Source organism: Pestalotiopsis fici (genome assembly GCF_000516985.1).
Source record: "Pestalotiopsis fici W106-1 unplaced genomic scaffold PFICI_Scf_3, whole genome shotgun sequence".
NCBI lineage: Eukaryota > Fungi > Ascomycota > Sordariomycetes > Amphisphaeriales > Sporocadaceae > Pestalotiopsis > Pestalotiopsis fici.
This window is the reverse complement of record NW_006917093.1, coordinates 5,986,329-6,011,683: the sequence shown is the minus strand read 5'-3', so window position 1 is coordinate 6,011,683 and position 25,355 is coordinate 5,986,329. Positions and strand designations below refer to the sequence as shown.

The following is a 25,355-nucleotide window of genomic DNA, read 5'->3' as shown; positions in this document are numbered from 1 at the left end:
GGGACACGTTCGTCCGTGCGGATACCCGGCTGGATCCGTGTTGTTCGTTTCAATACGAGGCCAAGATCAATACTGTGCTTCTCGATGAGTAACCGGCTACTCGGGCCGCCGGGGGGGGGGGGGGACGGTTTATACATATACACACACATGGCTGGGATTGGCGTGGCCATTTGCTCAGAATTAGATAAGGAGGTCTGCCGCGCGAAGAAGAAATTCTTAGCTGTATATATACAAAGGAAGGGGTCAGAGGAGAGGGGCTATAGTTCTTTTGACATGCCGAGACGACGTACACGAATATCAATGGCTATTTGAAATAACATATTACCTGGTTTGGTACTTGCCAGCCATTACGGCACAAAAAGAAAAATAGGATATTTGTGATATCACTAATGTGGACAACCAGATGCTAAGTGCCGAATAGTGCCATGCTCCGATTATAGCCACTTTTACTCGTTATAAGCACGGTTTTACAAATAAATATAAATAGATAAACATATATATATTCTATAATATACCCGTCTCGCCTGACGTATTAATCGAGTTTTACCCTATGGAAGTATATCAAGATCTTACGGAGAAGCAAATCGCCGGAGGACAGTTGGTGGATACAAAACCATGACAGAAAATTTTGAGGTAGGATATGGGCTAAGTTTTGGAAATGGCTTCAGTTTTTTAGTAGTTTTTTTTTCCTGGAATTACTCGGCGGTTGGTCAACGAGATCAAGGGACGTCCGACTTATACCAATACACCCATCCGTCGTGCAGCAGGCTAAGTAAAGTGGTTGATATGGGATTCGATCCGCTGCAGCAAACCTTTGGACTGCCCAATCGTTTGTTTTTCGAGACTAATTACACGGCTCGCAATTTGAGAAGACCAGTCATTTCTTTGGAGATTTTGGATTTAATTTTCTTTTTCTTTTTTTGCACCAGGCCCCCACCCCTTCTCATCAAACTCTTTTCCTCCCTTCAGCCAACTTCACATTCGGTACGCACCATGTTGTTGTTCTTGTTGTTGTCGCTTTCGTCGACGTCATCGTCGTCGTCTCTATCGACTGTCGCTCATGATGAAAAGCTCTTCGGATCTTGTCGTCATTGAGCGTTGAAGCGGCCTGGCTGGGCTAGCAGTTGAAACGGGCGAAACAATTCCATCAAACAAGGGGGACTCCTCATTGTATGACAATGGGCCGTACCAGTCGTCACCAAAGCCACGGTCTGCCGGCTCAGTGGTAGCAGAGAACAGTAGATCATCGGCCAAGCTGAGTCGAGAGGGCTCTTCCTGATCCCTCGGCCACCAAGCCGTTGTCTCCCTGGGGCCCTGGTACCACCATTGGTTCTCAAACCCGTTATCGACTGTGACCATGGCAGCCGAGAGCGTCTCGAGCTCCTTGACTCTCTGCGGGTCATCGCGTGATCCGGATGCGATGCCTACCGTTGGTGGCTGATTCGTATATGAGGACTGCTCTTGGGAGCCGTGTTGCTCCGTGTCTGCCGGCCAGGCATCCGCCGACCAAGGGAGCCCGTCCTCGCCAAGACGGAAGTGACTCGGCGTCGCCGGCAGCGGTTTCGACACGCTCTCCAGCGCCTCCTGATCATTGCCGGATGCTGCTGTTGCTACTGCCGCCGCTGGCTGGGCAGGGGGGAACAGCGATGCCGACAGTCCTGGTGCGTCGTCCCAGGGGCTGTCGTGGAAGGGGGGTGGGGCGGAATGTCCTCGGTCGTGTGATAGACCTCGAGACTCGCTCCTGGACCGCCTTCGCTCGTGGTCTTGAGCGTATCCGCAAGCATCATCCACTTCCCGTGGTCGGTGTGCAAACTGTATCGACGGATCATAACCCCTCGACTGGCGACGATGGTGTTCACGGATATGTTGTTGTTGTTGTTGTTGTTGCTGTTGTAGTCGCTGCTCCTGCTCCTGCTCCTGCTGTTCCTGCTGATAATTGCGTCGTCGCTGTTGTTGATGATGTTGTAGTTGTTGCTGTTGCTGGTGTTGTTGATAATGGTGGACAGAACGATCTGGAGAAGCCCTTGGTCGAGGTTGGTAGGTAGAGGCGTCGGGGCCCAGGAAATTTGCATTTGGCGGAGGCAACTGGCGAGGAAAGCTACTTCGAGACCTCGAATCTCTGAGGTTTCTTGATGTATATGTGATTGTGTGCTTTTGAGGCGCGTGCCGCTGGGACCACGAAAGGCCAAACTCGAGATGCATAAACATTTGTGGCCTTGAGATTGTATTCCTCTCAGAGGGCACGTTTGAGCGACGCTGCTGCTGCTGCTGTCGTTGATCCATGGTGACGGAGGGTGACACTGCCGCGGAACTTGGCTAGTTGGAGAGGAGGAGACGCAACAGCTCAGGAAGACCTCGGCGTGTAACAATATATGTGGTCCGGCGCCCAATCCTCAGTCGTCGACGGGTAATGGGCAGGAGGGTGATAATTAATTGACGTAGATGGATGGATTGGCCCTTTACCATATAATCGCTAATTGGTCTTCTCGAACGAGATGGACAGAGAGGACAAGTGATGATGGGTCAGAGGGCGTGTACCAAACGGAAAGGATAGATAGATAAATGGACCGAGCAGGAAAGTGAGGTGGCCGAGAGAGTCGAATAAGTTGAGTAGGGGATGGTGGTGAATGGTGTAACACGACTACAAGTACTGATGTCGTACAGTCGTCGAGATGTACAATCCCAGAACACTCCAGATGGATAGATAGATAGATAGATAGATAGAGAGGCAGACAGGTAGACAGACAGACTGCCTTCTGCCAGAGCTGGTAGACGTGGACAGGGCAGGAGTGGTTGTCTGAAGTGGTTCGGCGTAGATGATGCTGTTGGGTTTTGTGTTATGAGGAGGAGTTGGGGTGTATTCCGGGTCCCGGGTCCGGGGTCCTACTTTGCTTCTCTCGATTGAACAGATCGAACCAAGGAGGGAAAAATAATAATAATAATAATAAAAAAAATCCACCCGCCCCAACGCCCAGGTTCATTCCAGGTCAGGCCAGTCAATTGTCGTGCTCGTCTCTCTTGTTCCGATGGTGAAAACAATGCAGTTCAAACACAAGCTACCGAGACAGTGATTGTGGCGATGCAGCAAAGCCAATGGACCGAGACCGTCGTCAAAACCCTACATGGACAGACACACCCTACACTTGCATATCCAAGCATGTATACCATTGACTTGGCTACCGTTTATACATTTAATGGCAGGCTTTTGCTTCCACCCCCATACCCCATGTATAATATATATCTCTCTCTCTGTGTGTGTGTGTGTGTATGTGTAATGTAACTTGAATGGCGGCGGCCACACCAACCCCCAAAAAAAGACAAGCAATCAGGGAAGCAGGTAAGCAAGTAGTAGCCCAGCAATCTCTCACACTCACTTCCCCCCTCCTCGTTTTTTTTTTTTTTTAAAAAAAAGAAGAAGAACAAGACGAAGAAGAAGACGAAGAGCCAAGCCCCCCTTTCTTGCAGATAGACGAGGGCGTTTCGGGGAATTAGGTGGGTAGTAATAGAATGGACAACGGCCACAAACGGCAAACGTGAATCTGAAAGGGAAATAAAAGACAGCCGACTGATTGCCTTTGCGTAGCTAAATAAGCTGTGCGGCGAAGACGGAGGCGGAATGGTTCGGCCTCGAAGGATGATGATCCCTGGTTTTGGGTACAAGCCTATCGCCAAGTAGGGGCGAGCCAGCCGAGCCAGAGCCCGCCTGGGGGGCAAAATACGTTAAGGGATCGTCCGTTTTCGATCTGACCTTGTTTTACTATTCCTCTTTTTTTTTTTTTTCCCCTTCCCCCTTCTCTTGTACCTTGTGTGTCTGTGTGTGGTTCTTTGATCGATCCGTTCATTTAAAATCTTTTTTGTATTTGTATATCTCTTTTCTCCCGCCCCATTCCCAACAAGACTCGTCGTTTTTTCCCCCCATCCCGCAGCTGAATTGCACGGGCGAATTTGGGCAACCGAAAAAGAAGTCAAAGACAAAAGTCAGGAAAATAAGAAAGAAGCAGCACGAGGCAAGTGGCGAAAAAGAAGAAAAAAACCAATCAAGACACAACTTTGTTCTGGTTAATTTTATCAAAGATCCCAAGACAGATGATGTATTACCGATTGATGTCCAAAAAAAAAAAAAAAACAGTCCCCACAAGATGAATCCATCTAGCCGCTCGGGTAATTCCCAAATTATAAGAATTACTAAGTCATTTTGTCATTATACTGATATTAATGTGTCACTTTCTCTTTCTTTCTCCTCTTTCCCTTTCTCAATTTTCATTTCCTTCCTTCTCCGTCTTCTCTCTCTCCCTCTCTCTGCTACTTTGTTTTTTGCCCTTGTCCTGTAACGAAACGTGCAGCTGAACTAGCATGGACAGACAGATCAGGCACCAGCCATAGTAAAGAACCCGTCCATTCATGCAAGACCTCAAACAGAAAGAAAGAAAAAAAAAAGGAAAGGAAGAGACAAAACCGCCCCGCTTACATCTCTCGGGACCGTGTTGTGCGTCTGTGCGTGCGCATAAAAGCAAAGATGCTGCTGTATCTTTCATTCAGATTTATCGTACTGCCATTGGCCGATTTTGGCGAGGGGTTGAGGGGCGCCGCACCTACTAATACGTACATCCTCTCCACGATGGCCAACTAACAAACTCTCAAATGAGATAATCACAAGCAAGAAGAGAAGGGGAGGGGGGAAGAATAAGACAATCATGACTCCATGGCGAAAAGCATCTGCGAGCTATTGCACTGGCACCTGGCATGAGCAAGGATTATAGGTTGATAATGGATACAAATCCATACATGCATGATGTCTGTGGTGGTGATATTGTTGCACTCACCTGTGGGCGGATGTTTTTAGAGTGCTTGCTGCTCACTTGTGTATGATGCGGGTTGAGCAAGGCGAGGCCATGTCGTGTAGCCAGCCCTCAAGACGCCAGGCATCGTGTCTCTTCAATAATGAAGTGAGGAAAACCTACATACATTACATCCACACAACCAATGTGAAGTGACTCTTACCTGGCCATGTTAATACAAGAGGTAGGCTGATATGCAACCACTGTGCATGATTGATGCTGCTCTCTGGATGCAGGTGGGATGTCACGCAGGCATGCACTTTAGGTACCTGGTAAGGCAGTAAGTAGTGTACGTAGGTATGGTATGTATGCGGTAGATAGGTATTTTCTGCCTGCCTGCCAGCCAGCCAGCCAGCCAGCCATCCTTACAACTCAATCCAATTCCGCCCCGATCTATTCTTTCCCTCCATCTGATTTCTTTACGTCTAGTACTACGTACATAATGGAAGTGATCTGACATGATCATCCTGGCTGGGTGGGACCCCTTCAAAGCCACCCTGCGATCATAGTGGCACATGCATGTTTAGTATAGTTGGATACAGAGTAGTAGCCGAGCTGAAAATAGAAACATGCCGAGCATGCCAGGATTGACACTCAAAAAAAGTTGGTTGCGCAACTGTGGGACAAGGGGGGGTGGGGGGCTGTGGTGGAAGCAGGCAACATGTTCAACCTACCTAGCGGACCAAACTTCCGTCCGTGGCTTAATAAGACTCTTGAAGAGACACTTGTAAACCACAAAACCATTGTTACTAGCATATGCATACACACACATGATACATAGTATGTGTAGTGTATACACACCATGCGCACATCATACCCAGAATGCAAAAACACTCGACGTCCTCCTCGTCCTCCCTCTGTTCTCTGTCATCGTCATGTACCGAGTCTACTCACATGCAGATTGTAACTCTCAATCTGCCACTTGCAATCTCTCATATCGGGAGCAGCAGCTCTGAGATGGGCAGAGTCTATTACAAGAAGCCAGATCTATAGTTGTATAATTCAGGCTATATGAGAAGTACGTGAGGCCTAGTGAGAGATAGTGAACGTGATATGGGATAGAAGCCATCAACTACTACGAGGTGCCTGAATATGTGGCTGTCTCATTCACGGTTTAAGACGCTATCTGGCATCTTGCACTTGTACCACCATCTCATCCATTTCCTCATCGTCCTATGTTTAACCAAATCTATCAAGTCTCCAGGGCTCTAAATGGAGACAGCCACCATCAGGATAATTCCCATGTGAAAGACAACGCCGCATGCAAAAGGCCATCCCCCCTCCCCGCCTTGTGCCGCATATCGTAATGTGACGCGGGTATTATAAGGCATTCCGTGCAACCCAAAACTCCTATCGTCCATGCAACAGCAACAATCATGAGAACAACAAAGAACAAACGTGGCACCCTTGTTATGCACTTACTCCAGTAGCCAGTCATCACCAGCTTTGGAGATCTCAGCATAAGACATTAATCTACTTCCCAGCTCCTACTGCTATTACCAGCCCGTGTGGCTTTCTTATCCGACATGGAATTAGATACGTCGTCGGGTGCAACATCGGTCGACCTCCGGCTTGTCGGAAGCCGACTAATGGAGAACGTGTAATCCTCGTCGTCCTCCCAACCGCTCAGCTCGCCGTCAGAGTAATCCCAATGTACTGGTATACTCTCTCCACCTTCGCCCATGCCGAGTACCAGGCCCCTCCACTCCCCAGCAGCGATCTTGGCCGCAACCTGAAGCATTAGATTGACGAGGTGGCTCGGTGGCGACAACAGTATCTCTACCGTCTTTTGGAGGATCACGCTGGGCAACCTGCGCACTACCGCGAGGGGTCCTTCTGGGCGGTATCGCACCGTTGGCGACAGAATATTGGCCGATGCTGGCATCGACGGGAAAGCACGTCTGCCGACCGAGGGGTCGGCAGTCTTTGGGCGATGATGTATGCTGTTGGGTCGCTGCGGCGTCGCCGATGATCTGGCCATTGTCTCGGCCGGGTTCTGCAGTAGGCCACGGCTGACGCCCTCGTCATAACCCGTCCCCAGTGCCGGAGCCGAATCATGGTTATCCTGCGCATGAGTCTCAACTGACATGGGAGCCGGCACAAAGGTCGCGTCCGTCGCGGGTGTGAATTCAGCACTCGACGTCCCCCGTGATCCCCGATGGGGGATCCTGATATTGTCGTGTGGGTATGGGAACAAAGGCGGAGAAGGCGAAGAGGATATCGGTGAGAGGGAAGGTGGACTGATCGGACTGTGCCAAGACTGCACACTGTGGAACGAGTCCACGGAGCCATTTGGAGACTGCTCCTCTGGGGCACCTTCTGACGATGCTCTTGCTGGCAAGGACACCGTTGGCGCCTCTTCCGTGGCTGCGGCTTGACTCGGTCTGGGCGGTGTCGATGTCACTACCGTGAGCCGAGGAGGTAAAGTCACAGAACGACCGGCGAGGATTCGGCTCATCCTCTTCTTCTTGAGGTTGACGGCGCCAACGCTGCCAGCAGCTTCGAATGAAGTGTGGATGTCGTCTCTAGCTTCGCTAGGCTTTGTCTCATCTATACTATGTAACTCTTTACTATCCTCTCCGGGTTGCGGAGCAGACTCTTGCGTCTTGGGGACGATAGAAGAACCTTTTGTTGTTGCTTGAGTAATGGGAGCTGAAATTGGGAATCGAGGGCTGCCCTGGGCGTCTCGTATCGTGGGTTCCAGTTCCTTCCGAGCATGGTGATCTGCACTTGCCGGGATCGACGCTGTGAGAGCACCTTGTCTCGTCTCATTAGTTTTGCCGTGAGATGAACTTGTGGCAGCCTCCAGGTGAGTATCCGGCGTAGAGCCAGGTTGATTAGCCTCTGCAATTGCTGCCATCTCTCTGACATTCACATGTGGCCCATCTGCCAAGCCTCTCGGTGTACTGTTGGGCAATGCCCGCTCTGTGTTGCGCACAGCTTGATCCCTAGCTTCCATGTGCGTCTGTGAGCTTATGTCGAGGGTCCTCCGTCGGAGCTTCTCATTAGCGATCTTGACTGCTGGCGACGAGGGCGATGAAACATCTGACAAGAAAACGGATGGGACCAGGTGCTTGCCTACGGGAGTCCACGGTTTCTTCTTGACGGGTGTCTGTGGTCTCTCGGGCAGCTCTACAGTAAAACTTCTCACAAATGGACATTCCGTCTTCTCAAACAGCAAAATATTATCAAAAACGTCTCTTAGAGCAGATGCTCTCTCGAAATCTTCAGGGTCCGAGAGGGGCAGCTCTATCCTCCAGTACTGGGGACGACGAATCTGAAGGACAAATCGGCTGTTGATTTCATCTATACACCAGCATTGGGATTTGGGTAATATGGGCTGGAGGGCAGATCCGCAACTGAGGAAGGCGACTGAGCCCGGAGCGCGATAGATGCGGAAGGGACCTGCAAGAGGAGATGAAGGCATCAGCGAAATGGCCGCCAGCGGGCCGCTTTACAAGCACCATGGTGCTCGGCAGCGAGCAACAGAGGGCGATAAGCATACCGACAGCAAGGGTTCTCTCCAGCTTGGAAGAAGCAGGCAGTGAGCCTGGCTTCGGCTCAGCAAGGAAGTCAGAAGCGCCAAATGAAGAAGCGCGCTGGCTAGATGTAAAGGCTATTATCTTGACGGAGGGGTGGTCAAATAACGTCTCAATGGATTCGTCGGAATTTCTGGGGGCGGCGACTGCTGCTGCTGCAGATGCTGACGAGGCAGAGGCGGCAAGAGAGCGCGACGAGGATGCTGAGGAGACGGACATTGACCTGCGCGGCGGTTGAAGAGGCAGCGGCTCGGTCGCGACCCGTCGAGGCGAGAGTAGCCGGCCATGGGCGGATGAAGAGGAAGATGGGTGCGGCCCCATGTTCGTACATGTGCTTGATGGAAGGGGAGGCCCGTCTAGGGTGTCTTTAAGAAAAGATCTCCAGCATCGCGGTTGCCATGGGTGGGCGCAGGTGCCGAGAAGAAGACAACGTGGACGACGATGTACAGTCGGTACCTAGGACGACAAGTAGGCAAGTAACAAATCGAGTGCTTCGGTAGACGGCGCACGTAAAGGTGAACAGACCAGCGGGCAGAAGGTCGTTCAATGTTGTCGTCGTCGAGCGGTGTCGCAGCGTGCGCAAGTTGAGAAGTTTTGTTCTCATCTACCACCAAGTGAGTAGGTAGGTAGAAAAGATGAGGCGACTGGGGGGTGTTTTCTTAGTAGTATTGGCAACCCGGCCTTAATGTGATGGATCTGCGACAAGGTGAGCCCGGGGCAGACGATCGGGGTTGGAGCCAGCCGAATTTTTGGAGCGGGACAGGACCCTGACTGCCTGTAGAAGCCATGTACAACATTACCTAGTAGCCGCCTAGTACATAATGTCCTTTTTTTTTTTTTTTTTTCAAATAATAATACTAGTACGAATAATTGTAAGAATGAAAATCATGAAGACTTTGTTGTATACTATACGCATAGTCCCATGTGGTGTCAAGGCAGATGCAAATGACCACAAAGAGGTTACCGTTACAACTTGCATGCATAGTGTTTATTGTCTGCATGTAGATGGTTGTTCTCATTGACATTGAGGATCTTTATATTGCGGAAAGGGAGCATCACGCGCAGGCGTAATGAGGTGATACATGCCGAAACATGATTCTTTGCCATGACGGAAACGCTGTCGATTAATAAGACGCCGTAAAATGAAGAGCTTAACGATCGAGCATATAATATGTAGTCGTGCATTAGTCTACATGGGAATCACAATCACCTATCAGGTGCTCTCTGTACCTTGCTTGGCTTTTGGACCTCTCGATACTTTATTATTGGCAGTGGTCGATAGACATCAGACAGGCCGAACCCAAAGCTCGCGCTATTCATGGCCAGTGGCTGTTTTATGCATGTTGACATATTGTAGCTACAGGATGTACCCAGTAAATGTGAATCTATACTACCATTGATCTGGAGCCTTGACCTGCGTGCCTTCTACTTCTTCTTCTTCTTCTTTTCTCTCTCTTTCTCTCTCTCTTTCTTATTCCTTCCAATATGGACATTAGGAAATACTGAGTGGTGTGCATCTCAGTGGTCCAGTAACTTTCCCCTGTACTATTAATGTATGTAATATCGGGTAAGGGTGCCTTGCAGCCAGCCCCGGCACCAGATATCCGTCAAGTGTGCTTTTTTAGTTTGCCATTTGCGGCACCTAGAAGTTATTAATATAGCTAAAATAACTACCTAGGAGTACATATCTGGGCTGGCAGGCATTCCAAGCTAGTTGAGCTCAAGCTTGGCGTCGTGTCGTCATCCCACTTCCCTAACATTGAAACCCGTGCAATCATCATTTACCTAGTACTACATATTACCTACACCACAACAAATTGGTGGCTTTAATTCCAAGCACTCTTCGCCGTAGCCTTCCTGTTCTTCACCACCACTTTTTAATCTTCCTTCTTTTTTTTCTCTATAATTTGTCCCAACTACTAACCATTCGCTGGCCCGGACGGCGCTGAGGGCTCCTTTTACGGTTACCCCATCCTCCGACACAATGGAGAAGCCCAAGTTATCTCAAGAAGAGAAGCAAAAGCTCAAGAAGGCATTCGACCTCTCCCACTTCGACATCAACGCCGTCCTGCGGGGTATCCAGCTAACCTTGGTCGGAGGTGAGAAGGCACATGTGTCCATACAAAACAATTACTTGAACATGAGCGTCAAACTGACTCCTTCTGCCTTCTCTTCCTCTCTGCAGCGCACCGTGCATTGCAAAATCCCGAGATCTTCACCAATGATCACTATAGACAAGCCGCCCTGGCTGTTGCCGCTGGTGTAGTGATTCGTGTCCTCGTCGCCGTCCCCGTGGGTTCCCGCCTGCCCTGCTTCTAAACCCCCGGTCTTTGCCAGGCAGAAGAACTGACCTCGTCTTTGGTGTTGTATTGGTGTAGATCCTTTCAGTGAAGCTCGGTATTCGTATCCTTGCTCTCTTCTTCGACCTTGACCAGGCATCGTGGGACGACAGCCTCGTCGACACCCTTCAGCTGCTCGCCAACCATGTCCTTCAAGCACCTCTCTTCCTCATGACCCTCATGAGATACATTACTCCTACGCTCGACAACATGTTCATGGACTCCCTACGCTGGGTAGATCAGACTTATGTCCAGAAGCACAAGCACGACAATCCCGATTCCCTAAGAGACATGTACTATCCAAACTTGCGACAGTACAAGATCAAAGACGGCAGTACCCACACCACCAGCACAGCCGAAGCCAGCACCATGTTTGCCGTTCGCTTCGCCCGCAAGGCTGCCATATCCTTGGCTGTTTTTGCCCTCTCATATGTGCCCTACGTCGGCCGTCTCGTCCTGCCCGCCGCCAGTTTCTACACCTTCAACCAAGCCGTTGGCTTGGGGCCAGCCGCCGCGATATTTGGCACTGGCATTTTCTTTCCCAGACGATACTTGGTTATATTCTTGCAGACCTATTTCGGTTCCCGCAGTCTGATGCGCGAACTGCTGGAGCCCTATTTTGCCCGTATACACATGAGCAAGGAGCAGAAGAAGAACTGGTTCCGCAGCCGCGAAGGCCTGCTCTTTGGCTTTGGCATTGGGTTCTATGTCCTAGTCCGCGTGCCCCTCCTGGGAGTGCTCATTTACGGCATCGCCGAAGCCTCGACTGCCTACCTGATCACAAAGGTCACTGATCCTCCTCCACCTCCCGCAGACAGCAAGGACTTTGCCGCGAGCCAGCAGGTTTGGCGGAACAAGCACGAGTTTCTGAGTTTGTCTCTTTTTGATCTCGATGCTCTACACATTGAGCATGATGCACCCTCGGCTGCTTCGGACAAATTTTCAACAAGTGTGGCAGCACAGCAAACTTCTTCTCCTGCTCCCCCTCCGCCATACCAGGGGCCTTCAGAGCACAAGAAAGAACTATAGACGATGGAAAGACCGTCATGATCAGCCGTTTCAAACGATCAGCAGAGGCAATATGGAGACGAATGGGAAAAACTTTACACAGGAGAAAACAAGAAGCGGGAAAGAGGCAAGGAAGGAGAGGGGAAAGAGAAGGGGAAAAAAAACAAGCCTAGTGTATCAAATCAGAGCACGGTGCCCCTGCTTCATCTGAGAGATTGACTAGATAATGCTTTTACATTTGTGATCTACGTGTCCGCTCCTCTATGATAATTGTCTGCTCAGGAACCAGGCGCTACTAGAATGCATCACTTCTGTCAGTCTGCAGAACCATAGTCTCCACTGGGTTGATACCTAGATAAGTGAGTGGTGCTTCGGAAGCCGTTATGCGTCGTCTTATCATGATGCCGCATGCACTCTTTGGCTGCCCAAGTACCTAGATACGTATTAAGATATATTATCCATACCGACCTAGGCCGGGTAAGTCAATTTTATACTTGACAAATAGTGTTTTACCAAGGGTGGCTCACTGACAAGGGAGGGCCAGTGATAAGCCTGTCGACCCGTTTACACTAATAAACACAACAAATACCACTGAGCGCGCAGAGATAAAGAACTGCGGGTTGCTCAGTAGTACTATGTAGGTATGACGTCTATACGTTTGTAGATACCTACCTTAGATTACAGAGATCAGGCAGGCGGGCGGGCGGGCATATCTTTTGGTGTGGGGTGGGGGGAAGAGGGTTCTGCGGGGTAGTTATGTAGTAGGTATGTGTGTATGCCTTTCGGGGGAATGCAATGCCCCAACCAGAGGCAGTATATATATCTCAAGTATCGGGAACATGCATTGCCAACACACATTGTCTTTTGATTGTTTCTGTATCATGGTATCAAAGACATTACAAGTTGAAACATTCATTGATCCTGCCTAGGCACCATATCCGAATTTGAAAATAATTTCGAGCACCGCACCAAGCATTAATCCCCATCCTCTGGGTTGGGTTGCTCCGCTGACTAATCTGAACCGTGCCTGTGTGCGTGCGTGCGTGCTTGCTTGTGTATAGTAACGGCATATATATATAGAGGGTTGAGTCTTGGCATTCATCGACCATGGGCAAGAGTGGTATCCGAACAGCCGGCAAGGTGAGCTTGGACAAGCCCGCCGACCAGCAAGAGAACTTGCATGTAAGTGTCCCTTTTTTATGTTTGGCCTATACTCGACGTATACTGATTAGAAATGGGCAGAATCGATGGCATCCTGACAGTAGGTATTGGAAGATGAAAGAGTGGAAAGAAGAAGAAGAAGAAAAGGGGTCGTGGAAGAATTTTTGGTTTTGGGCGTTTGGCTGATGCATTGGCTTTCACACAGTCCCGTCTGTCGGTGCCATCAAGGACGGCGAGACCGTCAAAATCGAATGTGTTGATTGGTAAGCCCAAACGTCTGTCTATATCATTTCCCTCGTGGCCGATATGATCACAATTATTGCGTCACGTTGTCGCCTGCTCCCTTTTGGCTCAGATGGAGCACTTCGACCCAAGCTTGAAGCTCGCCCGTGGCTGACCAAGATTGTCTCTCTCTCTCTACACAGGACTGGAGGTCAGATTGGCAATAATGACAGTGCCGATGATGTTCTCAATGTCGACTTGACCAAGATTCACTACCTCACTGGTCCATTCGACGTCGATGGCGCACAGCCCGGCGATGTGCTGCTGGTAGAGATAATGGATGTTCAACCGTTCCAGGTGAGTGAGAGAGCGAACCCCTGCGTGGCAATGAGCGCAATATTCCATCTGCCTACTCCCCAACTCTATCCCACTGATCCTGCATGATGCGCCGCTACGTGGGTTATCTTCCCGGTAAATTGTTCAACCGACCGTTCATTTCCCTCCGCCGAGGAATGCAGAGCCATGATCAGTGAGAAAGTGTTGATGAGCATCGAGATACAAGACTGACATGTGTATCTGGACACAAGGATCAACCATGGGGATTTACTGGCGTGTTCGACCGCAGGAACGGTGGCGGGTTTCTGGACGAACTGTATCCATCAGCGTACGTATCAGGGTTTTCTTTCTCTCACGCAAGTCAGAAGTACTTGGGTCGAGTTGCTGTTATTGCTCTGTTGCCTTCCTCGCAAGCAAGAGATATGACCTATGCCTCTTTTCATTCGGAACATGTTTGATTGATACCATCAGATTGCAGTGCCAAGGCCATTTGGGACTTTGAAGGCATCTACGTGAGTGATGTCCCGCAACCCCCACTGGCAGTGCTCCTATCTCGGGCCATGTCGTTGTTCAGAGGCACTGGACGAAATCTAGCCAGGCCGACTTGGGGTCCCGACTCTCATGCTAACTCCGAGCCATGCAGTGTACCTCGCGCCATATTCCACACGTCAAGTTTGCCGGCTTGATTCACCCTGGCATCTTGGGCTGTGCTCCTTCGGCCGAGGTCCTAGCAACATGGAACAAGCGCGAGGGCGAGCTGATCGCAGCGAACAAGCTTGACCGGGACGTTGCACAGCCTCCTAATCCGACCAATGTACACGCCGGCGCCGCCGATGCGACTATCAAGGAGAAGGTCGGGCTGGAGGGTGCCAGGACGATCCCAGGGCGACCCGAGCATGGGGGCAATTGCGAGTGAGTCTTGATCCTCTCCCCAACGTATATGTATTGTTACAAGAACAAAATAATATTTGAGAAACGGGGCATTGGTGATCAAAGCATACCTAACGCGACTGTATAGCATCAAGAACCTCAGCCGTGGCTCAAAGGTGTATTTGCCTGTTCATGTGGCTGGAGCCAAGTTCTCCGTTGGAGACCTGCACTTTAGCCAGGGCGACGGCGAGATCTCTTTTGTACGTGCTGCCCCCCCGCCCCCTTCCTCTCTACCTCTTCGGCGCGTGCGCGTTTATGCACATGCATGCTGCCATGTCCATATTGCGTTGTCTAGAGGCGTGTCATGGCTTCGTTCTCGAGCCAATCGTTCTTGAAGACATCTGCAGTCGATCACTTTTCATGTGCAAATCTAGTGTCTGGCTTCTCGTTGCTGACCATGAATCACCTGACAGTGCGGAGCCATTGAAATGGCAGGAGTCATCACCATCAACTTCAAAGTCATCAAGAATGGCATGGCCGACCTGGGTCTGAAGTCACCAATTTATATCCCCGGACCGGTCGAGCCACAGTTTGGTCCCGGGCGATACATTTACTTTGAGGGCTTCTCCGTCGACCAGCATGGCAAGCAGCACTACATGGACGTGACTGTCGCATATCGACAAACGATACTGCGTAAGTGGACCGATGAAACCCGCTCCAGGCAGGGGAGAAGTACCTAATTATGGCATGCATGTTAACCGCTGACAACAGGATGCATCGAGTATCTCAAGAGGTTTGGGTACAGCGACTACCAGATCTACCTGTTGATGTCGTGTGCGCCAATCCAGGGGCATATTGCCGGTATTGTAGACATTCCCAATGCCTGCACAACGTTGGGTCTGCCCATAGATATTTTTGATTTCGATATCTTGCCATCTGGACCGGCCAAGGCTCTTGACATGGGCACTTGTGCGTTTGCAAACGGAGAGAAGGAGGGCAAGGTGACAGCGGGCGGAAAGGACGGGGAGTACAGTTTTGGTGGCGGGCTGACGTACAAGGCAACCGTGGTGGACAAGGTCAAGAACGCCGTCTCTGGTTCCTGAATGGATTGACAAAGTCTATCTGTACATATATATGTATGCATATATGTGTGTATACATGTACATGTGAGGGGTATAGGACTGCACAAGCTCCAATGATCTGCAATGTAAAAAAAAACTTAAAAAAAAAAAAAACTTGATGCGCCTGGCATTTGACTCTGGGCCTCTCGACGATTGCACCACCGCCCCCTACTCTAAGACTCCGTGGCGAGGCAACCAGAGCTGCAAGAGCTGAGCAAGTAAGTCTCATGTCGTGTCTGGAATCTCTTCGATGGCCACGTGGCCAGTGTTCGCCGAATGCGTGACGATGGCCCTTTCACCTTGGCCAATCCAGCCGCACTGGTTGCATCGCACGACAAAGTCGCTCGTGTCGGTAAAGTAATGATACTCATCTTTGAGCTTCCGGCAGAGGACTTTAGCGCTCTGGAGAATGTGGTCACTTTCGCGACAATTCCAAGTCGTGACGTCAAAAGAATCATCAACTTGGTCCTCGGTGAATATTTCAGCCACCCGGTCGTAGTGAATATTGGACCATACAAGTACGCAACGGAGATCGTACTGGTCCTCCCCGTACCTGATGATTGTCCCCTCCTACTAACAAGTTAGCTCTGTTGCCGAGGCAGTAACCATCAACCACGACCGTGCTTCATACCTTGACATTGACGACGCAAATCTCAATCGAGAAGACTTCGGAAATGATACCGAGCTCAATAGCCCCGCCCCATACATCTGGTCGCAGAATGTTGTCGCAGTAGGCCCGTGGCTCCTTTTCGAGCACCACCTTGGTGAAAATATCCGGTTTGGCGAGTATGTGATCGGCGACTATGCGCCGGAGTTTTTCAGGCGACGAACCATCAAGTCCTGAGTTGGCGCCCCTAAGCGCTCCGGCAATGGCGGTGAACATGCACGAGTTGTCATCGGGCATCACTCGCAGGACTAAAGGGTACAATATATTAGATTAGAACTCTGCCCCCAACCAAGGGATTCAATGCAATAGCCAAATGGGGTGAGGAGGTGACGGCGTACCGAGATAGGTGTCGGTCTGTGTCATCTTCACGGTCACGGGCCCATCTTTTACGTCCTTCTGCTCGAAAGAGGCACCGGCGGGGATGGATGGCGTGGGAGCAACTTGCTGTGCAGCGAGAGGTGCCTCGGTCGGGGCAGCCGCGTCTACGGGAACGATAGTGAGGCTCTCGCGGTGTAAATTGAGGGATGCAATCGACACATGGGCTTGGTCCAATTCCAGGGCTCTCGGCGGCCAACCGTACTTGATGGCAATATTCGCGGTGCCCGTTGCCTGCTTGACGGCATCAAACAACTGGGAGACGGTGGCATCGCCAGCGAGGTCGATAGAGCCTGGCCCGGAAGGAGCGCGGTAGCGAATCTTCAACGACATGTCGCCGAAGTTGTAGAGTCTCCCTTGGAGGATGCCAAGAGAGCAAACAGTCAATCTTTGGGGGAAAGTGACGTGTCACAGATGGATTACAGAAGACAAGGACCGAGTGGCGGTATCGATGGTGGTTGTGGCGTGTGATGCTACTGTTGTTGCGAGGACGGCAGCAGCGTTTACAGCCTTGGGATGATGGGTCGTGGGACGTGGCAGTTGAGTTTGCTGCTCGCAGGTCCCAGTGTGTAGCAGAAGGGGATGGTCCCAGAGCCGGACCCAGTCGACGTTGACGTTGCCATTCTCGAGGTTGCGAGAAAGGTGCAGCTGCTCTTGCCTATCTGTCGTGGGAATGAGTCGGGCGCCAGCTGCGGGGAGTTGCAAAGAGCTGGGGGGGTGGGCAGATGAATGAATGCAAGTGGATCATGGAGGGGCAGAGACAGACAGATGATGATCCCCCCCCCCCCCCAAATGCGATTGGCGGCGTGGAGGTAACCAACCCAAGAAAGAAAAAAGAAAAAAGGGTATGTGTATCGGTACGAGTAGTAGGTAGGTATATTCTTTTCGTGGCTGAACACTGTTTTACTCAGTATACTGACTGGCTTATAACTCCGCTTCTCGCTTGCCATTTTCCCACAGCATAGCTTTCCTCTCTGAATTACCGATTACTCTGCTCTTTGAAGACAATAAGGCAATCTATGGATTCATGCACATGAATGCAAATGGGAGGGGAGAAAAGTGTCTTGAACCGCTTCTCTTCAGGAAATGGAATGATAGGCTATTGACTCGCCTTCAAACAGCGTGGCGGGAATATCATTTAGGCTTTCACCTTTCCATTTGTTGTTTTATTGCAAGACAGTCTCCACGGTAGATACCCATCAAGCATAAAGGTCAGCCACAGCCGTACGTGCCCGAGGCTCCACAGTTTGAGTTCGTTATACAGATTATTGACATCGCAATGCACCAGCACAGCTAGCTCGGTATGCAGCAACTAGCTACCTAGTAGGTACCTACCACATGCATGACGTTTCAGGGCTTCAATGTTCCCTAGCTAGCTTGAGGTACATACCTCCGGTACGCGACGTCACTGGCAAGGCGCAGCAGTCAGCTGAACGCCTCCGTTCAATGTTCCGGCTGCATGTGTAAATCAGTACCTCTTACACGTGTAGGTACCTACGTTGACGCAAGGGAGGCCCCTAGGTTACGCTGTAGGTATACACATAGCTTGGACAGTTCGGGTACATGAATATAAATAGGTACGGGTATATATATGCACACATCGGTATTATTTGAAACCCCCCTTGCCGCTCTTGTTCTTGTCAATCAATCTGATCACTTTGTACAATTTCAATCACCATATTGGCCAGTCGAAAGACGTAAGTCTGTCTTATTGTTGCCGACCTTGTCAAGTTTCTCTCTCTTCTTCTCTCTCTCCCTCGCGCACACCCACCATCCACCATGGCCCCTCACGAAGGTTTGGTACACCAGAAGGAATACGATTGGCGCGATAGCAACGTCGAGCTCATTGGCTCCGACCTTGACCACCAGGTCAAATATAAATCTGCTGCCTCGGAACCGGCATGGAATGATGGGCAGGTAGGGCAGTCTGCTGGTCTTCACGTATGGCGCATCGAAGACTTTCAAGTCGTGCCCTGGCCCCAGGACAAGTATGGTCAATTCCACGAGGGCGACAGCTACATTGTTCTGCACTCGTACAAGGTTGGCGACAAGGACGGCGAGGAGAAGCTCGGTCACGATGTATTCTTCTGGCTAGGAAGCAAGACCACTCAAGACGAAGCTGGAACGGCAGCTGTGAGTCCGCCCTCCCCCTTTCTTCTCTCTCCCGTGGCCATCATGACAAGTCTGGAGCTCCAGCCTTCAGATAATTGCTGTCGGGCAAGACTCAGTCGCTAACCATGAATCGGTAGTACAAAACCGTCGAGCTGGATGAGTTCCTCCATGGTGCAGCTACACAGCACCGTGAGCTTCAGCACTCGCCGTCGGACGACTTTGTGGCCCTATTCCCACGCATCTCCATCTTGTCTGGCGGTGTGCGCTCGGGATTCACTCATGTCGAGCTTGACGAGCAGCCAAAGGAGACTTTGCTGCTGCTAAGAGTCTTCAAGCACCCCTCTGCCAGGCGTGCAGATGCCGTCGTTGTGCACGAGGTCGAGCCCACGTGGAAGAGCCTCGATGAGAATGACGTCTTCATCCTCGAAAAGGACGACAAAATCTGGGTATGGCAGGGCAAGAACTGCAGCCCCATGGAGAAGATGGGCGCTGCCCGCGTGGTGCATGACATGACCATTGCCAAACACATCGATGTTGAGGTTGTCTCCCAGACTGAATCCAGATCTCGCGCCATTGTTGCACTCCTCGGCGGTGGCGATGATGATGCCATTACAAGTCTCAATGCCCCGAGACCAATCCGATCCGCGAGCAGACCAGAGCACCCCCGACCACGACGCCTATTTAGACTGTCTGATGCCTCTGGTCAGCTTTCCTTTGACATGGTCAAGGACGGCGAAGCAACACGAAAATCGGATCTTGATACCAACGACGTGTTTCTCCTCGACACCGGCTCCGATATCTGGGTAGTAAGTAGATTCTCATGTTATTTCCCACTTGTTCCAGGTTGTCTTGTTGGCAAACGTTTCCCATCTAGTGTTGAGCTACTGCAACCACTGACGAAATGCTCGCGGGAGCTACCTGTTAAACTCGTTGATTCACCTGCAAAGGCAATTGCTAACACATGTTGTTACAGTGGCAAGGGTCTGGCGCCAGCAAGGCAGAGAAGGCTAGCTGGATCAAGGTTGCACAGCACTACATCCGTCGCTTTGCAGACTCTGGTGACGATATTGAGGCACAGGCGTCACCGGTTTCCAAGGTTGTCGAAGGTTATGAAAGCCCTGGGTTCCTCAAGGCTTTAGAGGCTTATTAACGCTTCAAGGTTGCTCCTCTGGAAATGACAAGAAAAATGCCCGAAATTTAATTGTTCAACAAGATAGATATAAATCAAAATCTAAAGAGCTTGCCTACCGCCAGAGTAAATTGAAACACCCGCGGTATACATTCCCTGGTAGGGTATTTGTGTATGTGTGGGACTATAGCATGTGATCGAGAATTATGCCGACCAATTAAGATGCCATGGGACTGCTTACTTCTTGTCTTGTCACCCTTGCTCATCGAAGATTGGGCCTGGTATCGACAATCGGCTGTTTACTCACGATAATGACAACCATAGCATCTGCAGAATGCTTCCACTCCGTGGTAGCCAATTTCTCTGCCTTGATTTTCATTGCATCTTCTTCTTTGTCGTTTCAATGACTTACTTTGAGTGAAGTAGGGATTGGCGATCTCCCAATGCCGCAACTCGGATTCCTTGATGTTATATCATCGTACACCGGTCCTTTGATGAAGCTTTTCTCTAGAGGAACTGGCAATCGAGACAATGGTGATACAAATAAACACCCAGCCTGATCTCATCGTTATCTTGCCAGTTTTCAAAAGTCCGAGGCCATTGATCGTCGCTGTGATGCTCCCCTCAACCACGCGCGGTCACGGTGTCTCAATATTAAGCAACGACAGCCAAGAGGGGTGATATTTCGATGCTTTGTACTAGCTAGTGTTGTTGCATATAAACGCCACTGGGCTCGAACTGGTTCTTCCAAGGGGGCAAAGGCAACGTCTTATATTTGATTACAATATCGCAGGCTAGTCTGCTTTGTCTAGGCTTCGCATTTACACGCTCTTGGTCAGGCCCGATATCTTCTTACCTCTAAGCCTCACACACGCTCAATCCATCACGAGTAGCAAAGGCCACAACGTTAATACGCCTGGGGATCTCTGTTATCGACAAAAGCGATAGCCGTATTGATCTCTAGCACAAAGTAGGCTTCATCTGCCTTGGCAGTCATTTCAGACTGGTTCGGGCTCCTCACGTGGACCTCCTGGCCCTGAACATTGCATTTGGCCACGTTCAGGCCACATGTCGTCAAGTGAGGGGTGTGAAATGAAGAAAGGGAGAGGCTCATCATGACTCTGGGAGGGGGGCTTAGTTGCTGCCAGGGGACTTGTATAGATTAAGATACTGAGTTGAGATGGTAGAGCGAAGGACCAGCAGGCAAGCAAGCAAATAAATCGCCATCTCTTTGTCGCCTCCTATTCGGGTTTCCGTGGCCCTGGCTGTATCCGATCATGAGCTTTACTTATTTGTAGCGACTGAATCTTGATCAGCGATTCGCCGTCACGACCGCTCGACTGCTTTACGCACAAAGGAGTACCCAATACGCGGCGACTCGTTCAATGTTATCTTTGTCATTGTATTTGTAAGCGCGTGGTTTACCCCTCGCAAAGCCAACAGATTTGCGGAATTGACCTAGAAGAAGACAAGCTGTAATGTTGCTAATAACCTTGAATGTTTACAGTCGTAGCCAAAATATCACGTGTACAAATACATCGTTAATATGTTCATATCCATGTAACAAAAAAAAAAAAAAATCCTGGTTATGCAGCGTTGATACAACTAAATGGGTCGTGGTTGCGGGAGGTGGTCCTAATATAAATTTATCTTATACATATATATAAGAAGAATACGTGAGTGTACTGACATCTGACCTGGGATTGACATTATTCCGTATCTACCCCTCCATAATGGCATAAAGGCACTAACCTAGGTCGGGACCCGCCCCCGCCATCACTCATGTATCGTCCATCCACACTGACTGCAAATGCCTGGGAGCCCCCAAACAAAGTTCACGTAACACTCACATTTATCTCACTGCATCGTCTTTACCCAAGAACAAACGTACCCCAACCGCAAATCAAAACAAAACAGAACAGAAAAAGAGACACGATTCTTGTTGGCCGAAACTCTCCTTGCAGCTGAACTGACTGCGCAACACACCTTCCAAAACCCATTTGCCAGAGGAGTCTAGATATCCTTTTCAAAATGGCCAGCAACGCCGCCTGCATATTCTGCAAGATTATCAAGGGTAAGCAGGATGTTTGCCGACCCCGTGGACTCGGCACCGAAAGACTCAATTGCGCCGGGCTGGGTTAGGTTGGATGGCCATCAAGGTCGGCCGCTCCGCGTCGGCCCCGTTGATCCGTGTCCTCCCATCTGACCTACCTATGTGCTGGGCTAGTTTGTGGTTTGGCTGATGCATCTCACCCAACATGGATGATGGCCCAAGTGGCCCCTACGCGACTGGAGGAGGTAGCAGGAAAGACAGCTGACTCGAATGACCAGGTGAAATGCAGTGCTTCAAGCTCTTCGAGACCGACAAGACCCTCGCCTTCCTTGACATTCAACCCCTCAGCCGAGGCCATGCAGTACGCTCGACCATGCTCTGACCACCCTACCGAGGCTAAGGCTGACCAATTTTGCTAACCAAACCACAGCTCGTAATCCCCAAATATCATGGCGCCAAGCTCTCGGACATCCCAGATGACCATCTCAGCGAGATTCTGGTAGGCCTCCGCTCGCTACTGCTTCCTTTGTCGCGAAGGATGATGGGTTTATCATGTTATCCATACATCCAAGCATCGCCATGACCTGACTACTGACCACTTGCAACATAGCCGGTCGTAAAGAAATTGGCCGCTGCCTCGGGCGCAACAGATTACAACTTGCTGCAGAACAATGGCCGAATTGCTCACCAGGTCGTTGACCACGTCCACTTCCACATGGTAAGCTTGCCACAAGTCACCTCTCTTCATTGCCATCACCCACCATCGCAGCCGCTCTCGAGCAGGCACATCGATACATTTACAGACGACTCAGTCACTCACACGAGATTAGATTCCCAAGCCCAACGAGTCCGAGGGCCTCGGCGTTGGCTGGCCAGCTCAGGCAATAGACACGGACAAGCTCCAGGCTCTCCTTGAGGAGCTCAAGCCCAAGATGTAAAACAATGTTGCGGATATAGTAGTGGTAGCTAGGCAAGCTGTGAGTTAGGGACCTTTCGACTACAGCGCTCGAATCGAGGGAGGTATCGAATATGTCATTAAGAAGCCTAGACGTCCTGTCCACATCGAGCGGCAAACCTCGGCACAAATTGTGATTTGGGGTCTTTATACTCGTCCCTAGTCGACGTCATCTGCCGCTGTCTCTACGCTTGTTGCGACAGCACCAGTGGAGGGTGCCTTGTTCCAAGCGTAGTAGTCTAGCTTTCCGCCCTCGTGTAGAATGCCAACTCTGTCGTACAAAGACCTTGATCTGACATAGGGATCGAGTGCCCAGTAGCCGTCCTTCAATTTCCTCGCGATTTCGTTGCGCTCGGCCTGCACAGCGGTTCGCTTTGCGGCATCCTTCTCCCTCAGCCAGTGCAACGTCGCCTGCTCATACTCATCGTAAAACACCTCCCTTTCCTCGAGCATCTTGTCTCTCGTTTCCGTGTCCTTCAGCTTTTGGTTCTCGCCAATGACTGGTTCCACATAATGATACTCCCATGAATCCTCACCATCTAGTTCCTTCGGAATCCGGCTGGGCGTAATGAACTCCGACATGTCCTTGAGATTATTGGTAAAGTGAACCTTGCTTGCAACAACAGGGTCCAGCCACCCCTTGATGATTTTCCAGAAACCTGCAAAGTTTAGCACGTGAGTCGCTCAAGTCACTTCGAAATCTGTACAAACCTTGGAAAACCCAGGGTGCCTTGTGCACCAAAACGACACCCAAACTCTCGGGATAGTTGGCTTCAAAACATTGAATCATGAACTTGACGGGCGTGTAGTCCATATTGGCCATGCTGAAGCCCGTCATGTCAAAGATCACAGTGCCAGTATCGACGGGAGCAGAAAGCAGGTGCCGGTTTGTCTCGATGAGATAGATCGTGTAGCGCTCCAAGCTCTCCTCGGACTGCTCTCCAGCACGGTGTAAACGCGTCCTGACAACGGTCGCGGGCCTTCCATCCTTGTCAATACCGTGTGAGAAGCTCTTACCCATACGCATTTGGTCCAGGAAGTCCTTGGCAAACTTTTTGTCCTTCTCGGTAGCTCCAGACTGCTCCTGCAGGAAGAAGTGTTCTTCGCCATGGAGCATGATATCTTCGTCGACCTTGGCATCCTGTCTCCACTTCATGGTTGAGACCAGCATGATGAGAGCCTTCTGCACATCCCATTTCCGTGCCCGGAGAAAGCGCAGGACCAGTTGATCAGGGTGATCCATCTTGACCATTGTCCACAGGGAGGCCCGTATGCTTTCAGGAGACCTGTTGGCAAGCGTCTCCTGGAACATCTTGTTCTGGCCGTATTTGTCATCCGGATCATGGTCCTTGATGGTATCCAAAGATCCCGATGCCTTCTCCGCACCGTTCTCCTTGTCCTTCTTATCCTTTTTCTTGAATAGACCCAGACGCTTCTTATCTTTCTTGGGCTTCTCAGAGCTGGCTGTTGATGTCTGAGCTTGGAGAGAAGTCGAGGCACCATCCGCAGCGGCCTCTGAAATACCATCGTCCTCCACACCGCATACCTGAAAGATCAGTTTCCATAGCTCAAACAGCTTCTCCTCTTGCTCGGGGGTCAAGTTCCCCAGGCGGCCGGGAGGAATCGACATGGCCTCAAAAACAAGCCCGTCCACAGCGAGGTCTCGAGGTGTTTTCTCGGAAGTTGGCAGGTCAGCTTCGGCGGGTCCGGTCCAATGAATCCCGGCACTGTACAGGACGATAGCTCCGGCAATCAAAGGTATAATATAGAACAGTGGACTTGAGGAGCTTTGGAGAGCCTTGGAGGCTGTAGATTGAGCGAGGCGCTTCCCGGTCGAGTGGCAGCGAGCAAGTCTCGGAATGGATAGCCTCACTACAGGTACGTGACGAAGGGCGGTTGAACGTGGCGGCCTGGCTGATGCGAGACTGCGAACTGACAGCAAACTTGTCGACGGTTTCACTTTGAACGAGGGGACGTAGGCAATTGTTGTACGCTTTGAAAACGCTCTCATGTGTCTTGAGTGTTTGTGGGGGTTCCGGTCGCCCACTGTGCTGCTGCTTACGGCGTCTAAGACGTGAAGATGGGCGCAACTAGACTTGTTTGCTTAGTGATTGGTAACGCGCCAATCAAGTGAGTGAGTGAATGCTGATTCTCAAGTCCCGAGACGACAGGTGTTTTTGAGTCAAATGTCAGTCAGCCGGAAAAAGATGACTCTGGAGCAAGTTTTGCGATCTGAACGAGCGAGAGCTGCTGACGGCATTTAATGTAGTAGAGGGGTCACACCCGGGGGGAGGAGGAGGAAGGCGGGCGCCGTTGCCAATGTGCGCCGATCTCTTGTCCGATCGCGCGAGGGAGAAGCAGAACAAAAACCGAAGCGAGAGGAGCAAGTTGTGTACAGCACCACAACTCGAGATTTTTGGTCGATGTACGATATAGTCTAGGTTAGGTCAATCCGAACACATGGCAGGCTTGAGAAGGCCGGCGGCGTATGGCTTTTTGTGTACCTAGTCTCCTTCACGACGGGGTTTGAGCTAAAAGAGCTAGGAGGGCTGAGTCGCGTAGAAACATGGTCGTCATCAAAAAGGTCCAATGGCTCATCTCCGCAGAAGCCGGTCGCGTGCGTGGTGGNG

The 25,355-nt window shown here is 50.6% G+C and overlaps 8 protein-coding genes across 8 annotated transcripts; 4 read left to right on the top strand and 4 right to left on the bottom strand.

The window, feature by feature from the left end:
- Window positions 1–1,044: 1,044 nt before the first annotated feature.
- PFICI_05926 (uncharacterized protein) lies at window positions 1,045–2,283 on the bottom strand (the record flags this gene model as incomplete). Its single annotated transcript, XM_007834507.1, has 1 exon — window positions 1,045–2,283. One exon carries the CDS (start codon window positions 2,281–2,283, stop codon window positions 1,045–1,047), a length of 1,239 nt encoding a protein of 412 aa, XP_007832698.1.
- A 4,023-nt stretch (window positions 2,284–6,306) lies between these two features.
- On the bottom strand, window positions 6,307–8,698 carry PFICI_05925 (uncharacterized protein; the record flags this gene model as incomplete). The annotated part of the gene is made up of 2 exons (XM_007834506.1): window positions 6,307–8,243; window positions 8,344–8,698. 2 exons carry the CDS (start codon window positions 8,696–8,698, stop codon window positions 6,307–6,309), a joined length of 2,292 nt encoding a protein of 763 aa, XP_007832697.1.
- A 1,663-nt stretch (window positions 8,699–10,361) lies between these two features.
- Window positions 10,362–11,745, top strand: PFICI_05924 (uncharacterized protein; the record flags this gene model as incomplete). Its single annotated transcript, XM_007834505.1, has 3 exons — window positions 10,362–10,476; window positions 10,563–10,669; window positions 10,756–11,745. 3 exons carry the CDS (start codon window positions 10,362–10,364, stop codon window positions 11,743–11,745), a joined length of 1,212 nt encoding a protein of 403 aa, XP_007832696.1.
- Window positions 11,746–12,831: 1,086 nt separating this feature from the next.
- PFICI_05923 (formamidase) lies at window positions 12,832–15,416 on the top strand (the record flags this gene model as incomplete). Its single annotated transcript, XM_007834504.1, has 10 exons — window positions 12,832–12,906; window positions 12,967–12,985; window positions 13,091–13,148; window positions 13,311–13,464; window positions 13,695–13,771; window positions 13,922–13,955; window positions 14,087–14,355; window positions 14,462–14,573; window positions 14,787–15,006; window positions 15,085–15,416. The coding sequence occupies 10 exons, from the start codon at window positions 12,832–12,834 to the stop codon at window positions 15,414–15,416; spliced, it is 1,350 nt and encodes a 449-aa protein (XP_007832695.1).
- Window positions 15,417–15,659: 243 nt separating this feature from the next.
- Window positions 15,660–16,809, bottom strand: PFICI_05922 (uncharacterized protein; the record flags this gene model as incomplete). Its single annotated transcript, XM_007834503.1, has 3 exons — window positions 15,660–16,004; window positions 16,066–16,349; window positions 16,440–16,809. 3 exons carry the CDS (start codon window positions 16,807–16,809, stop codon window positions 15,660–15,662), a joined length of 999 nt encoding a protein of 332 aa, XP_007832694.1.
- Window positions 16,810–18,255: 1,446 nt separating this feature from the next.
- Window positions 18,256–19,738, top strand: PFICI_05921 (uncharacterized protein; the record flags this gene model as incomplete). Its single annotated transcript, XM_007834502.1, has 3 exons — window positions 18,256–18,609; window positions 18,726–19,394; window positions 19,562–19,738. The coding sequence occupies 3 exons, from the start codon at window positions 18,256–18,258 to the stop codon at window positions 19,736–19,738; spliced, it is 1,200 nt and encodes a 399-aa protein (XP_007832693.1).
- A 2,010-nt stretch (window positions 19,739–21,748) lies between these two features.
- Window positions 21,749–22,708, top strand: PFICI_05920 (Hit family protein 1; the record flags this gene model as incomplete). The annotated part of the gene is made up of 5 exons (XM_007834501.1): window positions 21,749–21,791; window positions 22,049–22,131; window positions 22,201–22,269; window positions 22,381–22,488; window positions 22,601–22,708. The coding sequence occupies 5 exons, from the start codon at window positions 21,749–21,751 to the stop codon at window positions 22,706–22,708; spliced, it is 411 nt and encodes a 136-aa protein (XP_007832692.1).
- A 176-nt stretch (window positions 22,709–22,884) lies between these two features.
- Window positions 22,885–24,736, bottom strand: PFICI_05919 (uncharacterized protein; the record flags this gene model as incomplete). Its single annotated transcript, XM_007834500.1, has 2 exons — window positions 22,885–23,384; window positions 23,437–24,736. The coding sequence occupies 2 exons, from the start codon at window positions 24,734–24,736 to the stop codon at window positions 22,885–22,887; spliced, it is 1,800 nt and encodes a 599-aa protein (XP_007832691.1).
- Between the last annotated feature and the right edge of the window lie 619 nt (window positions 24,737–25,355).